General features: G+C 64.7%; 3 protein-coding genes across 5 annotated transcripts; 1 reads left to right on the top strand and 2 right to left on the bottom strand.

Annotated features, from left to right (window-relative positions):
* Nucleotides 1-321: 321 nt before the first annotated feature.
* MRPL34 (mitochondrial ribosomal protein L34) lies at nucleotides 322-1,223 on the bottom strand. The gene is made up of 2 exons (XM_040537766.1): nucleotides 1,080-1,223; nucleotides 322-890 (listed from the first exon to the last, which is right to left on the bottom strand). Exons 1-2 carry the CDS (start codon nucleotides 1,124-1,126, stop codon nucleotides 617-619), a joined length of 321 nt encoding a protein of 106 aa, XP_040393700.1. The 5' UTR covers nucleotides 1,127-1,223; the 3' UTR covers nucleotides 322-616.
* A 1,003-nt stretch (nucleotides 1,224-2,226) lies between these two features.
* On the top strand, nucleotides 2,227-12,408 carry ABHD8 (abhydrolase domain containing 8). Its single transcript, XM_040537754.1, has 5 exons — nucleotides 2,227-3,082; nucleotides 8,704-9,484; nucleotides 9,981-10,151; nucleotides 10,310-10,526; nucleotides 10,605-12,408. Exons 2-5 carry the CDS (start codon nucleotides 8,712-8,714, stop codon nucleotides 10,752-10,754), a joined length of 1,311 nt encoding a protein of 436 aa, XP_040393688.1. The 5' UTR covers nucleotides 2,227-3,082; nucleotides 8,704-8,711; the 3' UTR covers nucleotides 10,755-12,408.
* Nucleotides 12,380-16,491, bottom strand: ANKLE1 (ankyrin repeat and LEM domain containing 1). Of its 3 annotated transcripts, XM_040537747.1 has the most exons (9): nucleotides 16,413-16,488; nucleotides 15,625-15,730; nucleotides 14,979-15,528; nucleotides 14,845-14,945; nucleotides 13,911-14,109; nucleotides 13,657-13,819; nucleotides 13,403-13,562; nucleotides 13,171-13,300; nucleotides 12,506-12,863 (listed from the first exon to the last, which is right to left on the bottom strand). In XM_040537747.1, the coding sequence occupies exons 1-9, from the start codon at nucleotides 16,457-16,459 to the stop codon at nucleotides 12,691-12,693; spliced, it is 1,629 nt and encodes a 542-aa protein (XP_040393681.1). In that variant the 5' UTR covers nucleotides 16,460-16,488; the 3' UTR covers nucleotides 12,506-12,690. The 3 variants fall into 3 exon arrangements, with proteins under 3 accessions (XP_040393680.1, XP_040393681.1, XP_040393679.1); XM_040537746.1 differs by having other exon boundaries at nucleotides 12,380-12,517; nucleotides 13,911-14,945; nucleotides 16,413-16,491; XM_040537745.1 differs by having other exon boundaries at nucleotides 13,911-14,945; nucleotides 16,413-16,489.
* Nucleotides 16,492-17,250: the final 759 nt, after the last annotated feature.

The following is a 17,250-nucleotide window of genomic DNA, read 5'->3' as shown; positions in this document are numbered from 1 at the left end:
GACCAAAAAACCCCCGAAAAACCCCCTGCAACACAGCACTAGAACAGGAGTTCCAGCCCAGAGCTGCCACCGAGGCACAGGACAGCATCCCTGATGTGCTGAGCATCCCCCGCTAACGTGTACCTTGCAGGGATGAAGAAACAGAGCAGGGATACCGAGGACTTGGCCGTTGTAAACTAACAATTAAGTTTTTTCTACTGTCAGCCCTCGTTCCACGCTGCTGCCGTCCTTTGGAGGCTCCCAGGCACTTGTGAACCTGAGATCAAGCCGTCTTTCTTCTCCCCATTAACTTCACATCGACAATTAGTACAGGAAGCGCAATAAAAGTTGCTAGGCTTTAATTACAGCTTGTGTTTTCCACAAGTTTATCTTACACATACAAATGGCAGTGACCTTACAATTAAAAAAGCAGCCAAATAAACAAAGCCTTTGGAGACCGCTCTCAAACCAGGGCGATTCCTCTTGCGCTTTCAACACAGAAGGGGCAGCCGGGTGCTGCTGCCCGTCACAGCCTCCCTCAGTAGAAGCGCTCAGGCTGCATCACTCCAGATCCGTGGCACTTTTCGGGCTCGGTTCCGGCTCGCTGCACCCCAAACCGATCCCTCGGGCCAAGCCCTCAGTGGCTCAGGGACTTCCTGCCCTTCAGCATGCGTCGGAGGATAACCTCGATGCCTGCCGGCGCGCTGATGCGCTTGATCCAGCCGTGGGTCCGTTTGCGCTTGCGGTTGTTGGGCTGGTACTCGTTCCCCCGCGCCTTGAGGCGAACCTGCTGCAGGCTCCACGAGGGCACCGGGCCGGCGAGGCCGAGGGGCTGCTCCCGGGACCTTGACAGGACGGACACCGCCCGGAGCTGGAAGGGAGCGGCCCCGACGTGCCGCAGGAGGTGAAAACTTGTGAGGAAAAAGAGAAATAAAGAAAACAAATCAGCGAGGAGAGGCCGCGGCGCTGCCCCACGGCCCTGAGGAGGCAGCGGCGCCTTCAGCCAAGCCACACCGGGGGAAAACGGAGGGAATCTCCGCGGCAGCGGGGGTCAGGCCCGGCCCCGCTACCGGCCCCGCTACCGGCCCCGTTACCGTTACCTGCCGCCGGCGGCCCGCGGCCACAGCAGGCCCAGGCCCGCCGCCATCACCTCAGCCCTCCCTAGCAACGCCGTCCTCCCAACAACACCGCCCCCTATTGGCTCCTCGCCGCCAAGGGGGGAAATTGCGCATGCGCCCTGAAGGGCCCATACCCCGTGCCGCCGCGGGGGGCGATGGGACTTGTAGTCCTGGGGAGGGCCGAGCCCGCCGCGTTGTTACCATGGCGACGGGCTCGGGGTTTGGCCTGGTCACTCCCCAGGCCGTGTCCCACTGGGCCGCGAAGGCTTCTCCCGTGGTGGTGCCCTGTCACAGCATGGGGTGCTGCTTCCAGCAGCTCCAAACGTGGAATAGTTGGAAATTTATGGGAAAAAGGACCCCCTGTCCCCCTGGGTTTTGCTAGGAGCTTGCAAGGTGCAAAGTACACCTGGGCAGGGCATCCCCTCACCATCACAAGTCACTGACAAAACATAACATTTAGAGGCATAAACATAAAAACATAGCCTAAACATAAAACATAGCATTTAGAGGCAGCTCTAAATGCTGAATTATTCCTTGTCAAAACGGTGTGGCCACCACCAGCCCCTGTGTTTCCGTCCCTCTGCCGTGGCAGGAACATGAGTGACCCCATGGAGGCCCCGTCTCTATGCTCCCCCCTGCCACCCCGTGTCACCGCGGCATTCCCCACTCACCGATTTACCCCAAAATCTGCACAACATCAGCCTGGCCCACCAGCACCCAGCTCTTTCTGCCTTCCTCCTCTCACACACGTACTCTTTTCAGGACAGAGCAGCATCGTGCACAGGGAGGACGATGAGGATTCAGCCTTCTCCTGCTGCTGGGCTGATGAATGTGGTTTTCAGCCTTTTACAGAGCCGGGGAATGAGGGGCAGAGAGGAGAAGGGGGGCCGGGTGGTGAGTCACTGATCGTCGGGGCAGATCTCCGCCACTCTTGCTGTCTGCTCTGATCATTAAAAATTGTTTTGCTGGAGGCAAGCTTGGCTGAATCGCCAAGAGCAGGCACCAGCTCTGGCTTTTTTCTTTCTTTCTTTCTTTCTTTCTTTCTTTCTTTTTTTTTCTGGACCGTTTTGTTGCGTTCCCTCCAGAAGTCCATACCGGCAGCATCACGTGTTCAGGAGATGTGAATCCAGCCCTCCCAAAAACATGGATGTGAAAAAAAAAAAACGATACATTCATGATTTTCTATCTGTCGTGTCACAGCTCCTGGGTGCTGCGAGCTCGTGCTTTCTGTGCACGCTCACAGCTGCTGAGCTCTGACACACTTCATGGGCTCTGGGAAGCCACAGATACGAAAACAGCGAGAAAACGGTAAAAGATTTCTCCTCCCTGACAAGAGCAGGGATTAACGGCGAGTCCTGGTCACAACACATTTCACAAGCACCGCACCGCTCAAACCCCGCTTGCTTTGGGGCAGCCGCATTTGGAGATGGGGGAACCCCCCATTTGGGTTGGGAAGCCAAGGCCAGCAGCGGGCGGGGAACTCGATAACTCAAATCCCTGGAGGGGGCAAAACCCAGCACCCATCCTCCTGCCCCCCTGCTCCTGGCAGGCCTCCATGGGCGGGCGGCTCGGCGGCGCTCGGTTCGGCTTTGACTGGCAAGTCCCCGTGTCTGTCATGCCGAAAGCCCTCCTCCTTAGGAGGGATTTAAGGGGCTTTCTATGGCTATAGACTACAAGGACAAATAGCACCCCCAAACCCCAGAGCTCGGGTATGAGGCGCCTCTCTCCGCCGGGGCTCATGGGGAGAGGATGGAAGGAGAGATTTCAGTCTAAAGCGGATGAGCTGAGCTGAAGGCACTGCTCCATCCTTCCCCCCACACAGGCGAAAAAATGTGATCAGAGGAGCCGAAAAGCTGAGCAGGCTGCCAGCGCTCGCGTCCTGCTCCCGCTGCCTCGGGCATCTCTCCCTCTCCCCCTTTGCCTCCTGCAGGAATAAGCCTTTCGTTTGCAGCCTCGACTCCTGACAATCCTTGTCACTAAATGAGGTGAGCATCGTGTTCCGTCTCTCTCTCTCTCTTTGTGCAGGGGACCTGGAGCCCAAGCCGCGATGTAGGGCATGCGCTGCAGCAGAGGGGAGGAAGGTGCTCGGCACGGGGAGCAAAATGGCCAAAGGAGCTGCCTCGAAGCTGACGGTCGAGAGGGATTTGAGAGGCGTTTAAATGGGATTGCGGGCAGACAAGGGGAAGCAGCAGCTGCGGAGCAGCTCGCCGTTGTTTGCACTTAAATAGCCCTGTTACATGAGCATGCTTTGAGCGCGGGGTTAAAAAGCTGCCCAGCAATAAAACTTAGGAACGGCTTCTGTTGTGATGCAATTGCAGTAAATTATTGCTGGCTCTGGAGGAAGACCTGCTGTTGCTATGTGCGTGTCAAATCTGCTTGGGTTTTTGGTTGGAGAGCGAGGGGGCACCTGCATGCATCGCTGCCCGGCGGAGGGGGCAGGGTTTTCTTCTTCCTTCCTCCTCGCAATGGTTTCTTCCAGGCTGCTCCTGGAGCCTGTAGGACATTTGCTGCCGGAGGAATCGGGCTGGCTTTCCTGCAGCTATGCGGTGGGACCACAGGCGAGCGTGTGCCATGTCAGGCTCCCCCTGGAAATCCAGGAGGTTTGGGAAAGCGGTGGGGTGAAGTAGCATGTCAGCCGTGGAGGTCAGGCACAGGTTACTCCACTGTGCATTGCATAATCTTTTGTTTCTCAAGGTCTTCTTCCTTCCTAAAGAGAGACGTGTGGCAGGCAGCCAGCCCTGGCTCCAGGCTGCCGTGTGTGCTACAGGCGCTCTGCTCTCCCTGCGATGCCGTTTCTCCACTGAATGTAATTTGTGTCCTGCAGGGCCCTTGGCAGAGTCCTGCCCGTGCCTGGGGACCCTGCACCCAGGGAAAGCAGAGGTTGTGGTTGCATCCCTGCGTATGCTGAGGATTTCAGGGCTGTCTCAGTGATTTACCGTTCGTACGACCGATAAAGCCTTCCTGACTGCTTACTCCTGAAAGTCCTGATAAAGCTGCTGTAATTGTATCAGGACGAGGAGGCTGAGCGTAACAGAATAAATCCGGGTGCTTGCCACCAGCTAAAGTGGCTGTTTCACATTCCCCCAGAGGGAAGTTTACTTTGCAGGACTGAGACTAAGCGGCGTAAACATTTTCTTATGCCTATCTGAGATGAGTGCTTAAACAGTTGTTGTCTTTACGTGTTTCTCGATGCCATGGTTTCTCCACTTTGCACTGAGTGAATGAATGGGAGAGGCTGGAAAGAGCATAATGACATTTGCCCATTCCTCAGGAGTGTCGTGTGTCATCATTAATACTCGCGAGCCCCGGAGGGAAGGGATTAGAGCTGAACAAATTATTATGGCAGGTCGGATTCTGGCTGCAGCACATCTCACACTCCTCTCCATGTCCCTGGCATCTCTCCTCCGAGGATTTGCAAGGAATTAGCAGATATGAAATCCCTGCTACTCCCTGCGGGAGTCCACGGCTGCGTGCGGGGAAGGGATGGAGGTGCTGAGCAGTGGGGCTGCGGGGGCATTTGCGGCACCGGGGGAGCAGAAGCTGTTTGCAGCCATCAGCTCCTGCAGTAAACGCTTTTGGCTCGCTAACTGGGGCCAAGTGTTTACCAGGACTTCTGGCAGGGACAGGCTTGGTGCTGCTTATGGGGCCGTAATGGGGAAACGCACCAGCCTTTCCTTTCTTCTGCCCATAATTTCAAGGTTCCCCAGCAGGGAGAGGACAGGAGGAGGATGTTTTTGTCATTTCCATCCCATCCTGGCACAGCCGAGGGTCACTGCGTGACCATGCCCGCAGTGCTGTCGTGCCTTGGGGGAAGAGATGGTGTGAGCACTGCCCCACGAGCTTTATGTCAGCCCCACGAGCTTTATGTCAGCCCCACGGGCTCTACGGCAGCGTATCAGCCCCGCGTGGCTGCCTGTCACGTTACCGCGTCGGGCTTTCTGCCCTCCACCCTGCCACGTCGGATCTTGTCCCATTTTTCTCCAGCTGTGACATGGTGCCGTCAAGTTGTATAAAATCAGAGGCGCTGCAGCCCAAAGTAGGTCAGTAAGTTGTTTTTCCCAGCTGGGTTGCTCATGGTGGCAGCAGGGAGGAGGCAAGGAGGATGAAGCTGGAGGACCTGGCGGTGGCATCGGTGCTCAGCAGGACGAGGTCCGGACCTGGGAGCTCAGTTGGCCTCCCCAGATCAATCCTCAGCATCCCTCGAGTCGTCAGCCTCGGAGATGAGAGCGTTTGCCTGGGGGAAGCGGTGATTTTTGGGGGGGGATCTGGACGCGGGTATCAGCTTGTGGCGATGCTCTTTGCTTTCCCAAACCCGCAGCCTCGCGGGCTGGCGCTGGGCTGGCGCCGCGCCTGACTCATTGTTGTGCCTGGCCTTATGTAACCGGTGCCGAAATCTCTGCTGGGGGCGGCGGTGGAAGGTGGCTGGGATGGAGGGGGGGGGGGGAGGAAAGCAGCTCATTGCCATGGTTACCAGCAGCTTCGCAAAGTTCTTCCCATCCATCTGGTTTCGTTTGCAGCCCTTTCATCTGGCGGAGGGAACATCCCTTGGCGTTTCTGGCCGCGGCAGACAGCGTGGCGGGTGGGAGGCGGCGGGTGGGAGGTGGGAGACGGGCACGCCGTGCCTCCAGCCCCGGGGACGGAGCCTGACGTCGGGGCACATCGCTTAACCTCCTGCCCCTCCGTTTCCTGCTCAGCCATCGAATGGCTCGACCGGGATGCGCTCCCCGTGGTCGGTTTTCTCAGCAGCAGCAGAGCCTGTTAGAAGGGCTGCCACGTCTTGGACCGTGAGCTCCAGGGGGAGAAGAGCCGAGCGTGGGCATCTCGGGTCGGGAGCCAGGCGCTGCCCCGCTGGACAGCCCCGTCCTCGCAGAGGGAGCCACGTTCGTGCCCAAAGCGGACCCACGGCTGGCTTGGCGGCCCAGGATCGGGGCAGAGCTGGGCTCCTGGATCTGCCTGCAGAGCTCCCGAGCGCGAGAGCCTTCCAGCAAATCAATTCTGGAAATGAACAGGATGGACTAATTGAGTTAATCCTGGGAAGTTAATCAATGTCGAGTCGGTTTGGCCAGAAGTCCTGTTTATAATCCACGCAGAGATCATTAATGCCTTGTGAAATGGAGGCGCGCTGCGAGTCCAGGCTGTGTGGAAATCAGAGGGAGAAGCCACGCCGGGATGTCCAAGTGAGCCCGGTGGGGACCGTCCCCGGGCTGCGACCACCTCCTGCCTTCCCCTGCCTCGATTCCCCGTCCGGCAGCATCGGGGCAGCCGCAGCAGATGCGCAGAGGACGTGGGCGAGCCGGGGAGATGCAGAGTCCTTGGCCTGCCGTGGCAGAGCTCGTGGGCCTCTCAGGGACTGCAGTGCTCGGGTCTGGCTGTTTTCCCCCCAGTTTTCCACCTGCCCTGTCTCCGTGTGCTTTGGGATGTGCCCTTTCAGCACCACCGTCTCAGAAGTGCTCGGGGATTACTGAGAACAGCCCAAGGCTGGCACCGAGCTGGTGCTCAAAAGCACGGCGAGAGCAGAGGCGTTCTCCATCCCAGCGCAGAGGCAGCTGGGGATCTTCCAGCCAGGAGCTCCAGACAGCCTGGTGCCCAGCTCCGCGGGCTCCTCGCCGGTTTGGAAGCGCGGCTTAACAGAGCGCACCGGCCCCTTGCCCAGGACGTGCTCTCACGAGGGCTGCGCTCAGCACCCAGCACACCGACACCTCCTGCTCCTGCTCCATCCCGCAGGACGGGCTCCGTGAGAGCAAAGGGAGGCTCCGTGGCCTCCCGGGGTGGTTGATTTAGTGCTGCGGAGCTCCTGGTGTTGCAGGACCTGAGCTGCATCCTGCACGGGCATGCCTGTGTCTGCAGGGATCGCCAGCACGAGCCTGGGGACAAAACCACAGAGCGCTGGGACGGACGCGGCACAGCCTCAGCCCAGCCCCACGCCCCACGTCCCCACCGCAAGCTGGCAGGCGCTGGAGCAGCTTTCCTAACGCTGGAGCTTTCTCCCCCATGGGGGCAGAAACCGTGGCACCTCGTGCTCGCTCCTCCCCGCTGCGAGCGGCACGACGCAGGGAAGTCCCTGGCAGAGCCGGGGCGAGCACCAAACGCTGGCCTCTGTCCCGAGAGGAAGAAGGGAGCTGGCACGTCTCCCTGCGCCGAGCCGCTCCGCCTTTGCCAAGGGAGCCGTTACCCAGAGAGGCTGCGTGCAGCAACCGGGCTGCTTTCTTCCAGGGGGAACCCACCAGCCGTGCGCGGGGCTGGCACGGGTGCGTTGGCTCTCTGCCGGCGGGGAGCTGGTGGGGGCCAGGCTGCGCATGCGGGGGGGCACCTGGGGGGCTCCGAGCAGGGTGCAGCATCGCCCCCTTCGCCCCCCCCCAAATGCACCGAATTATCAAAGCTGCAAATTATCAGAGCCCTGAGCCCAGCCTGCCTCGGTTCCCCGGGTTGTTTTGCTCGTTCCCTCTCGTGCCCTGCCAGCAGCACGGCTGCAAGGCTGCCGGCTGCATTTCAGGCACTTGCTCAGGGAGTTTAGGGGCTGCTCCTGGCAGCATAACCGGGATGGCGATGCTTAATTCCCCTCTGGGAACACACTCCTCCTTCCCTTCCACACGTGGGGGGGGGGGGCCACGCTCAGTAACTTGCAGCTTGGGGGGGGCCACCCGTGTCCCCCCAGCCCCCGCCGCAGCTCGCTTTGCTCAGCAGCCCATCGGCATCAATAATTCACCGTGTTTGGCTTCGTCAATAATAAATGTGCATCAGCCTCGCGGAGAGGGGCAGCAGGAACAGCCCCAGCCCAGGGCATGCGCCCTCGGTGCCAGCCCCAGCCCAATGCCCCCAGCCCCTGCTGCGACCGCCTCGGTGGTCCCATCACACCCAGCCCTCTCCAAAAGCCCCCCAGAGCTCAGAAACACCCCGAGCGCACCAGGAAGAGCAAGCATCAAAAACTGGGCTTGCCTTGGGGCCAGGGAGGATGGTGCCAAGCTCCCCCAGCCCCTCAGCCTCTCCCAGCCCTGCTGTGGGGCTGGAAATATGGGGAGGGGGCTTCCCACCCTCCGAGCCGGGTAACTGCCTCTCCCTCTGGTTCTCGCGCTCAGCCTCAATTTGCGGAGTGACTCTAATTAAAACCTCCAGCCCTGTTCCCTGTAATTTGCTAATCGCATTGGTGGTTTGGAGCGGAGCTACACACACATATATATTTCATCAGGATAAATAATGCATTCCCATCGCCGAATCTCTCCCCGGCCCCATATTTGGTGCCAGAAATAGCTTTTTCAGTTCAGACGGGCTTTTCCTTGGGTGTTCCTCCCTTGGCCAGGGCAGAGCCATCCTTGGGGGCCCATCGCTGCCCGCAGCGTGCTGGGGACCGCGGGGCTCTGCAGCCACAGTGTGCATCACGCCCGGCTGGTGACAGGGACGTGGCCCAGACAAAGCTGGACGAGGGCGCAGGGGTTCCACCTCCGACCAGAAGCAAAACCGAGGCGGCTCAGACGCGTTGTGGGTTTGGGGAGCACCAAATTCAGCCCTGATGTGGCCCCAGGAGCGTGCTCTGCCCTTGCTCGCGCTGCCCTGGCTCTCCCCGCTTGGACTAACACCCTTCTCCTGCTTCCCCTCTCGCCCTGTGCAGGGAGCATAATGCTGAACAGCATCACCGATGGGCTCCTCTGCTGCCTGATGGGCAAGACGACCAACGCCGTGGGGCCGCTGGACAGCGTTGAGTCCGGCAACGGCTACAGCTTCATGGAGGTGAAGCCGGGGAGGATCCTGCGGGTCCGGCACAGCACACCGAGCCGCCCGGCCGCCGAGCCGCCGGAGGAGTCGCAGGCAGGGGGCGCGGAGCGAGGCACGGTGCACTGCAAGCGCAAGATCACCCTGTACCGCAACGGGCAGCTGGTGATCGAGAACCTGGGGGACGCCGTCCGCTCCGAGATCCTGCACTGCCACAACGGCTCGGCGGAGCCCAACAGCACCGTGGAGCTGGAGCTCTCCGAGCTGGCCGGCCAAGCCCCCGCCGGCACGCCGGGAGCTGGCACGCCGGGAGCTGGCACGCCGGGATCCGGCGCCCGTGACGCAGCCGCGGCCCCTGCCAAGCGTCGGAAGCGCAAGCCTAAGAAAGTCATCAACATCGACTGCAAGAAGCAGATCACGAGCTGCAAAGGCACGCATGGCGACGTCGTCCTCTTCTTCATCCACGGCGTGGGCGGCTCGCTGGACATCTGGAAGGAGCAGCTGGACTTCTTCACCAAGCTGGGCTACGAGGTGGTGGCTCCCGACCTGGCCGGCCACGGCTGCAGCTCGGCCCCCCAAATCGCCGCCGCCTACACCTTCTACGCGCTGGCAGAGGACATGAGGGCCGTCTTCAAGCGTTACGCCAAGAAGAGGAACATCCTCATAGGGCACTCGTACGGGTAAGGGACACGCGGAGGCGTTCACCCCACTGCCATCCTCCCCTTGGCAGCAAACGCTGGGCAAATGCCGGACAAAATGCCAGCAAACGCCGGACAAATCCTGCCCCACCGGGGCTGAGGAGCAGAGCAGGGGTGCGGGGTTTGCAGCCCTAGGTTTATCCTCAGCTCTGATCTCCTCCATCCTCTCGGTGCGTGTTTCTGGGTCCGGCTAATCCCAGCGCCCGCCCTCCTGAGCGCGTGGGCTAGCAAGGAAGCTGGCGGCACTCGGCCTATAAATAGAGTAAGCCCGAGAAAGTCGATTAGAAGGGGACTAAGCACTCCAGAGCAAGCCTGGGAGGAGAGGGAGCGGAGCTGGGCAGGATTAGATCAGAGGAACGAGTGGGGTGCAGCCTCCAGCATGGCTGAGCTGATCTCAGGGCGCTGGCGACGTCCCTGCTGTGCTGAGGGCTGCTTCGTGCAGGACGAGCTCGGTGCACGGTGCTGTGTCTCCCCGCAGGGTCTCCTTCTGCACCTTCCTAGCCCACGAGTACCCAGACCTGGTCCATAAAGTGATCATGATCAACGGAGGGGGCCCGACGGCGCTGGAGCCCAGCCTCTGCTCCATCTTCAACATGCCCACCTGCGTGCTGCACTGCCTGTCCCCGTGCCTGGCCTGGAGCTTCCTCAAGTGAGTCCCCGGCGCCGCGCCACCGCTGTCCCCAGCAAGCCCAGCCCCGTGTGGGCTCCCGCTTTTGGGGACCCCCCAGCGCAGGCAGGGACGGCAGCGTGTCCCCAGCCCGTGCTCTAGCGGCACTGTGCCGTGGTGACCCCCTGCCCATCCCGCAGGGCTGGCTTCGCTCGCCAGGGTGCCAAAGAGAAGCAGCTGCTGAAGGAAGGCAACGCCTTCAACGTGTCCTCCTTTGTGCTGCGCGCCATGATGAGCGGGCAGTACTGGCCCGAGGGCGACGAGGTTTACCACGCGGAGCTGGCCGTGCCCGTGCTGCTGGTGCACGGCATGCACGACAAGTTCGTGCCGGTGGAGGAGGACCAGCGCATGGCCGAGGTACGGGACGGAGCGGGGCTGGGGGGCGCGGGCTGGGGGCCGGTCCCGGCGCTGACGGCCGTCCCCGTCTCCCTCCAGATCCTGCTGATCGCCTTCCTGAAGGTGATCGACGAGGGCAGCCACATGGTGATGATGGAGTGTCCCGAGACGGTCAACACCCTGCTCCACGAGTTCGTCCTGTGGGAGCCCGAGACGCCAGCCGGGGACGGGCAAGGAGAGAAGAAATAAGGTGGCGGGGACGCGGTGACCGGGCTGCTCCGATGGGAGAGACGTTTCGGAGCGCAGAGGGCTTTGCGAGCGCAGAGGGGCACGGCGCAGCCTGCCCTCGCCGGGAGCGGAGCTGATTTTCTTTCCCGGCCGCAGCCGGGTCGCAGGCTGGCGGCGGAGCGCGGAGGCTCCCCCAGGCACGGGTGCGCGGGGCTGGCAGCGGGACCGACGGCAGACCCGGTCGCCGTCCCCTCGGGGACGGCATGGCAGCCGCTGGAGCGTCTTCATCCTGTTTCGTTGTAGTATTCTTTTCCTCACGCAGCGACCCCCCGGGGGGGCAGAGAGAGGATGCTGCGGGGGGACTGCTCCCACCTGCAGCAGCGCGGGACGAAGGCAGACGGGTCCCTGCAGGGAGAGCGCGGTGCCCCCCCGGCGTCTTCCTCGCCAGGGCTGGAGGAGCTGATTTGGGATTGCTTTAAGGGGAAGCCAAAGTAGGATTTGCCTCTCTAACCCCAGTGGCGGGGGGCGACGAGGCTGAGCTCTCCCCCAGTGCCACCGTTCGTGCAGTCGTGTCCCCAACCACCGCCGCTTTAGGTTACCGCAGCGCTGGCTTCCGCAGAGCTCCCCTCCCGCTGCTGCCGGGGCTCCTCGAGGTGCTCGGAGCCACCACCACCGCACCGCACCGCCCGCCCCGGCACCCGCAGCAACCCCGAGCACCGCGGGGCGGACGATGCAAACCGCGACCGAGGGCCGAGCGCTCGCTACCAGCACCGGCTCTGTGCACAACCCACGGATCCCGGGGCCGCTCCTCCCCTCCACGACTCGTGTCCCATATCCAGGATCCGGGCAGGACCGAGAAGGTATACGGGATGTGCCGAGCGGGGACCCGGGCACCGCTGTGGGGTCCCTGTGCTCCCGGCCAGGCTGGGGGGCTCCGCGGGACCCCCGAGCGAGCTGGGGCTCTGCTCGGCACGGCTGCTCCCCGGCCCCAAGCCCACGCGCTGGGGATGGCCGCAGCCTCCCCGTTACCCCAAAGAGCAGAGCCGCTCCCCTCGTTGTTTTCTCCTCTTTTTCCCCCCCATCTAAACCAAAGAAACAGCCAGGCCTGTTTGTCCCGTGGGAACCTCGCCCTCTGGGTGGGTGCAAGAGCCCCCCCTCGTCCCCAGCACCACAAGTCAGCTCCAGGGGCTCCCGGCCATGCGGGGCTGCCCTAATCAGAGCTGGCACCCCAAAACCGAGCGATGGGGAAGAGGAAGGGCCCTTGGGAGCTGGCGCCAGCGCGGCAGGGACCGCGTGTGACGAGTGCCACCGCACGAGCCACGCTCCGTCCCCGCGGCCGCCGCCCGCCCGTGCCCACCACTGCAGCCTCCTGTCTCATAATGAGAATTTTAACGCCCTGAACCTGGGTGCGGACGCGTTTCTGCACGCCTACCCCGAATCACGGCTCTGCCCCCCCGCCCCCCGCCCCCGCTGCAATCCCCCCTCCCCGAAACGGGCCGGAGGCGACTGTCAGCGCCACGGCCCTCCACCCTCTGTCGCCACGGAGTCTGTGCCGCTCGTACTGCCATCGCTTGCGCTAAGGCAAAGGCAAACCGCACCCCGCTCCCCCCGCCGCTGAGCCACGCGCCGTGTTCGTGCCATTTCATACAGTAAAGCCGTGTTATATTCTCAGCCGTGTCCGACTCGCTCACGGGGACGCGCCGGGGCAGGGTCTGGGAGCACGGCAGCGAGGGGAAGCGAAGCCCGAAGCCACGAGGAGCTCTGCCTCGTTCTCGCGTCCAGCCCTGCCGTGATTTATTCGTCACCATTTAGGGGATCGGTAAAATAAATAGGAAAAACTCTCGCCGTCGCTCACGACATAAAAACACGCAGCCACGCTGCCCTCGCCTCCTCGGGAGACGAAAGGGGGTGAAGGCGAGGGGGGTCCCCAGCACCCCCGTGCCCCCCCCCGGGGTGCTCAGCGCCCAGCCTGGATGTCCGCTGGCCGGAGCTGCCGCTCGCCCTCGGCCAGGAAGATGCGCATGGCCCTGTGCAGCATGTGCACACCCAGGCGCCGGCGCCGCTCGGGCGGCCAGCTCACCGCCGCGCCGTAGCAGTTCCCCTTCCGCTGGTTGGTGATGGTCCGCAGCCCTGCAGGGACGGGGTCAGCACCCTCAGCCCCCCGGGATGGGCTCAGCACCCTCATTCCCAGCCCCACGCTCCCCGTTAGCACCCGCAGCCCTGTAGGGTCCCCGTTAGCACCCGCTCCCAGGCATCTTTTCCCTGCAGGAGATGGAGGCTTGGGGGGCTCGTGCCCAAACCCCGTGCTGGTGGCCAGGCACCCCAAACTCCCCACGCGCCCCAGGACAGGCTGCATCCCCCTGCTCTGTACGCAGGGAGACGGAGAGGTGGTAGAGCTGATCCCGGGACCCGTCCCCCCCGCCGCAGCCCCACTCACCCAGGGCCTCCACCACGCAGCTCTCCCGCGTGTACGCCTCGGCCGGCACGCTGCTCTGGAAGCAGTGCACGGAGATGACACCCTGCCCGCTCGCCCAGATCTCCAGGATGCGCCGCACCTTGGGGCAGCCCTGCGGGACGGCGGCGCCGTCACCACGGCAGCACCATCACCACGGCCCGGTGCCCACCACCGCGGCCTCGAGCCCCCCGGCGCAATCCCCGACGCATCCCACCTTCCTCGTCCCCGCACGGTACTGGCTCAGAGCCTCGGAGAGGTGGCAGTAGGGCCGGGCGCGCGTCCCCTTGCCCACGTAGAAGACGGCTTTGACGAAGGTCCTGAAGCACTCAGCTGGGCTCAGGCGGTGGCAGCGCAGCGGCAGGTCCTGGGTGACCCTGGGGGTGCAAAGCCCCACCTTTGGGGCTTGCAAGACCTCCGGGAGGTGGAACCAGACCCAGAACCCCCAGGGGACACGCGGGGCAGCCCTACCTGGGGTCGAGGAGGAGGTAGTTGAAGCTGGCCTTGAGCAGCCCTTCGCGCCAGTGCCGGCTCCGGTCGGGGCGGTCGAATTGCTGCGCCAGCACCCGCTCGTCCTGGGCGCAGTCGGGGACGTGGCCGGTCTGCAGCGCGGCCGCCAGCTCGGGGCTGTGCCCTGGGGTGGCCAGGGTGGGGTTGGGGATCACCCCGAGACCCCCCCTCAGCACTATAGGGCTTAGAAAGGCGGGGGACTCCCCAGGACTCACCCTCTGGGCTGCGGCTCAGCTTCTCCAGGCGCCGCAGGTACACGCGCCGGGTGAACTCCGTGATGGGTCCGGGGTCCTCCCCCAGCACCCGCAGCCGCCGGCGGAGCGCCTCGTCGGAGAGCACCCGCGGGGTGCGTGCTCGCCCCTTGGGGACCGCGGGGTCCCCGGGGCTGGTGGCTTCTGTTGCGGGGCTGCGCTGCTCCCATCCCTCGTGCTCCACGGTGCCGTGGGGGCTGCGGACGGTGGGCGAGGGTGGCACGGGTGGGCTCCCCGGCTCCAGCACCCTGGGGTTGGTGGCGTGGGGGGAGCCCTGAGGATCTGACGGGGAGTCCTGGGGGGGTCTGTGGTCCCCAGGACCCAGCAGCACCGTGGAGCTGGAGGAGCCCTGAGGATCTGACGGGGAGTCCTGGGGAGGGTCGCGGTCCCCAGGACCCAGCAGCACTGTGGAGCTGGAGCTGCTGCCCCCCAGGGGGGACCTGGGCTGGCTGGGGGTCCTGGGGAGGATCTGGGTGTCATCCAGGGAACCTGTGCCTTCTCCATCCCTGCTGGACACATCCTCGCCCCCAAGGGCGATGCGGTGCCCCAGGGTGGTGGTGGTGTCCCCAGGGACACCCCTGGGTGCTCTGACCCTGGGGGGCCTCCGGGGCATCTCCAGGGTGGTGTCAAAGAGGGATGAAGAGGAAGAGGAGGCGCCGAGCCGCTCCGCTGATGCCTGGAGGCGGCTCTTGGTGCGGGGGGTGACGTGGCAGAACTGGGGGGGCTGCAAGGTGCCACCCCCTGCAGCGAGGCCGGCCGGGCTGCGAGGGGTCCTTGGGGTGCCAGGGGGGGAACTCCCGAGGGCGCAGCCCTGGAGCAGCGCAGGCAGCTCCCCCAGAGCCGGGGGGCTCTGGGGGGGCAGCTCCTGGGGTCCTGCTTCGCCCTGGCACCCCCCAACCTCGCTGGGCTCCAGCGTCTCCATCGCGGTGATGAAACACTCGCTGGCCGTGCTGCCGTCCTCGTCCCCGAGGCTGCTGCAGTCACGGCCCCCAGCCCCCACCTCCAGCAGCCCCCCAGCCCCTCTGCAACCCAGGGGCCGGGGGGGGCTCCTGGCCCCAGTGCTGGGCTTGGGGCCACCCCACGTCCCCGTCCCTCTCAGGGGTCCCTGCCCAGGCTCATCCCCAGCACACAGCAGGGTGCTGGAGGCGAGGGGCTGGGGGGGGAAAGCCGAGCCCCTGGGGGGCCACAGGGGGAGGGAGGGGACAGAGGAAGGCAGGGGACAGCCCGGCCACGCTGGGGGCTCCCCCGACCCCTGGCTGTTCCCCAGTTCCAGCTCACCCAGCTGGGACAGGCGGGTGCTGCTCAGGGGCCCCGCGTCGGAGCGGTCATCTTCAGAGCAACCCTCGGTCAGGAAGGACAGCGAGCACCTGGGCCCCCACGGGGCTGCGGGGTCAGGATGGGGCTCAGCATCCGGCCCCCCCAGAGGAGCAGCAGCAGCGCCCCGAAAGCAGCCGCAGCAGCACCCCAAGGGGGGCTTATCCCCCGCAGGGGGCCAGCCCTGGACGTGCAGCGAGTCGCGCAGGAGCAGCACGCGCAGCCGGCAGCCCCGCTGCAGCGCCAGGTCAATGGCTCGCTTCCCATCCTGCGGGGAGGGGACGTTGCTGTGATGCCCCCAACAAGGATGGGGGTCCCGGCAGCACCTCCCGGGTGCTGACCCCAAAGCCACCCCCCCGCTAACCTGGTCGCGGAGCTCCGGGTACCCCCCTGTCTTCAGCAGGACCTCCAGGCACCGGCAGCACCCCTGGGACGCGGCGACGCGCAGCGGCGGGAGCTCCTCGGGGAACCTGGCACAAGATTGTGCTCACCGCTGTCCCCCTGGTGCCGCCGGTGCCCCCCCCGGCCACAGCCCGCCACCCCCCTCCTCCCCCCACCATTTGCCAAGTGGTTGAGGGTGGCCCCCCCCCCCCGGCAGGAGCAGTTTGGGGTCAGCCCCCTGTTGCAGCAAGGCCTCCAGTGCTCTGTGACACGGCCAGCGGGGGGGCCAGCGGGGGGGCCAGCGGGGGGGCCACCCCCCCACCCCCAGGGTCACCCCCAGTGCTGTGCATGGACCCTGCTTGCACCTCCTCCCGTGCCCCCCCGTGGGGCTGAGCCCCCCGAGCCGTGGCCATACAGGGAAGGGGGGGGGGGGGGGGGGGGGGGCAGCAGTGCAACAACCCCCCCCCCAGCACACCCAGCACCCCCTTCCCAAGGCCCCCCCCTTAAAGCGGCGCACCCCCTCCTCAGGACCACCCACAGCGGACCCCCCCTTACAACGCGAAGGAGCCCCCCTAGCGCAGCACCCCCCAATGCACTGAGGGGTGCCCTAAGCGAGCCCCCCCGCGCCCCCCCCCTTGCACCGTATTGCCCGCCCGGTGCAAGTGCAAAACCCCCCCCCCCCGCTGGTGCAACGGCCCCGGGTGCAGGGCGTGCAATGGCCTCCGGTGCAAGTCCCCCTCCCCTCCTGGTGCGCCCCCCCCACCCCCTTACGGCGCTCGGAGCCCCCCCGCCGGCTCGCGCCGCCCCGCTCCATTCATGCCGCCCCGCGCGCGCGCGCGCGCCCCCGCCCATTCAAACCCCCCCGCGCGCCGCCGCTCATTGGCCGGCGAGACGACCAATAGGAGGCGGCCGCGGGATGCCCCGCCCACAGCTGGAAGGGGCGGGGCCGCAGCGCCCAGTGCCTCCCAGTAACCCTGTCCCAGCACTGCCCAGTGCCACCTGCACAGCCCAGTGCCGCCCAGTAACCCTGCCCCTGCACCACCCAGTTCCTCCCAGTGCCCTGCCCCAGCATCCCCCAGTAACCCTAACCCCTGTACTGCCCAGTTCCTCCCAGTAACCCTGCCCCAGCATTGCCCAGTTCCTCCCAGTAACCTGGCACCTGCGCTGCCCAGTGCTGCCCAGTAACCCTGCCCCTGCAGCTCCCAGTTCCTCCCAGTGCCCTGCCCCAACATCGCCCAGTGCTGCCCAGTGCCCTGCACCAGCATCACCCCATAACCTTGACCCCTGCACCACCCAGTTCCTCCCAGTGCCCTGCCCCTGAATTGCCCAATTCCTCCCAGTTCCCTGCCCCAGCATTGCCCAGTTCCTCCCAGTAACCCTGCCCCAGCATCGCCCAGTAACCCTAACCCCTGCACTGCCCAGTTCCTCCCAGTAACCCTGCCTCAGCACCACCCAGTTCCTCCCAGTAACCCTGCCCAGTTCCCCAGTGCCTGCCCCACGACCCGGCCCCGCAGCCCACCCCACCCTGTGCCCCCCCCCACCCCACCCCCCACGGCAGCACCACCCAGTGCCCCTACCCCCAGCGGGGAGGGGTGAGCAGGACCCACGA

Source organism: Cygnus olor, chromosome 26, assembly GCF_009769625.2.
Source record: "Cygnus olor isolate bCygOlo1 chromosome 26, bCygOlo1.pri.v2, whole genome shotgun sequence".
NCBI classification, from domain to species: domain Eukaryota; kingdom Metazoa; phylum Chordata; class Aves; order Anseriformes; family Anatidae; genus Cygnus; species Cygnus olor.
Note: the sequence above shows the minus strand (reverse complement) of the source record. Positions and strands in the feature narration are given on the sequence as shown.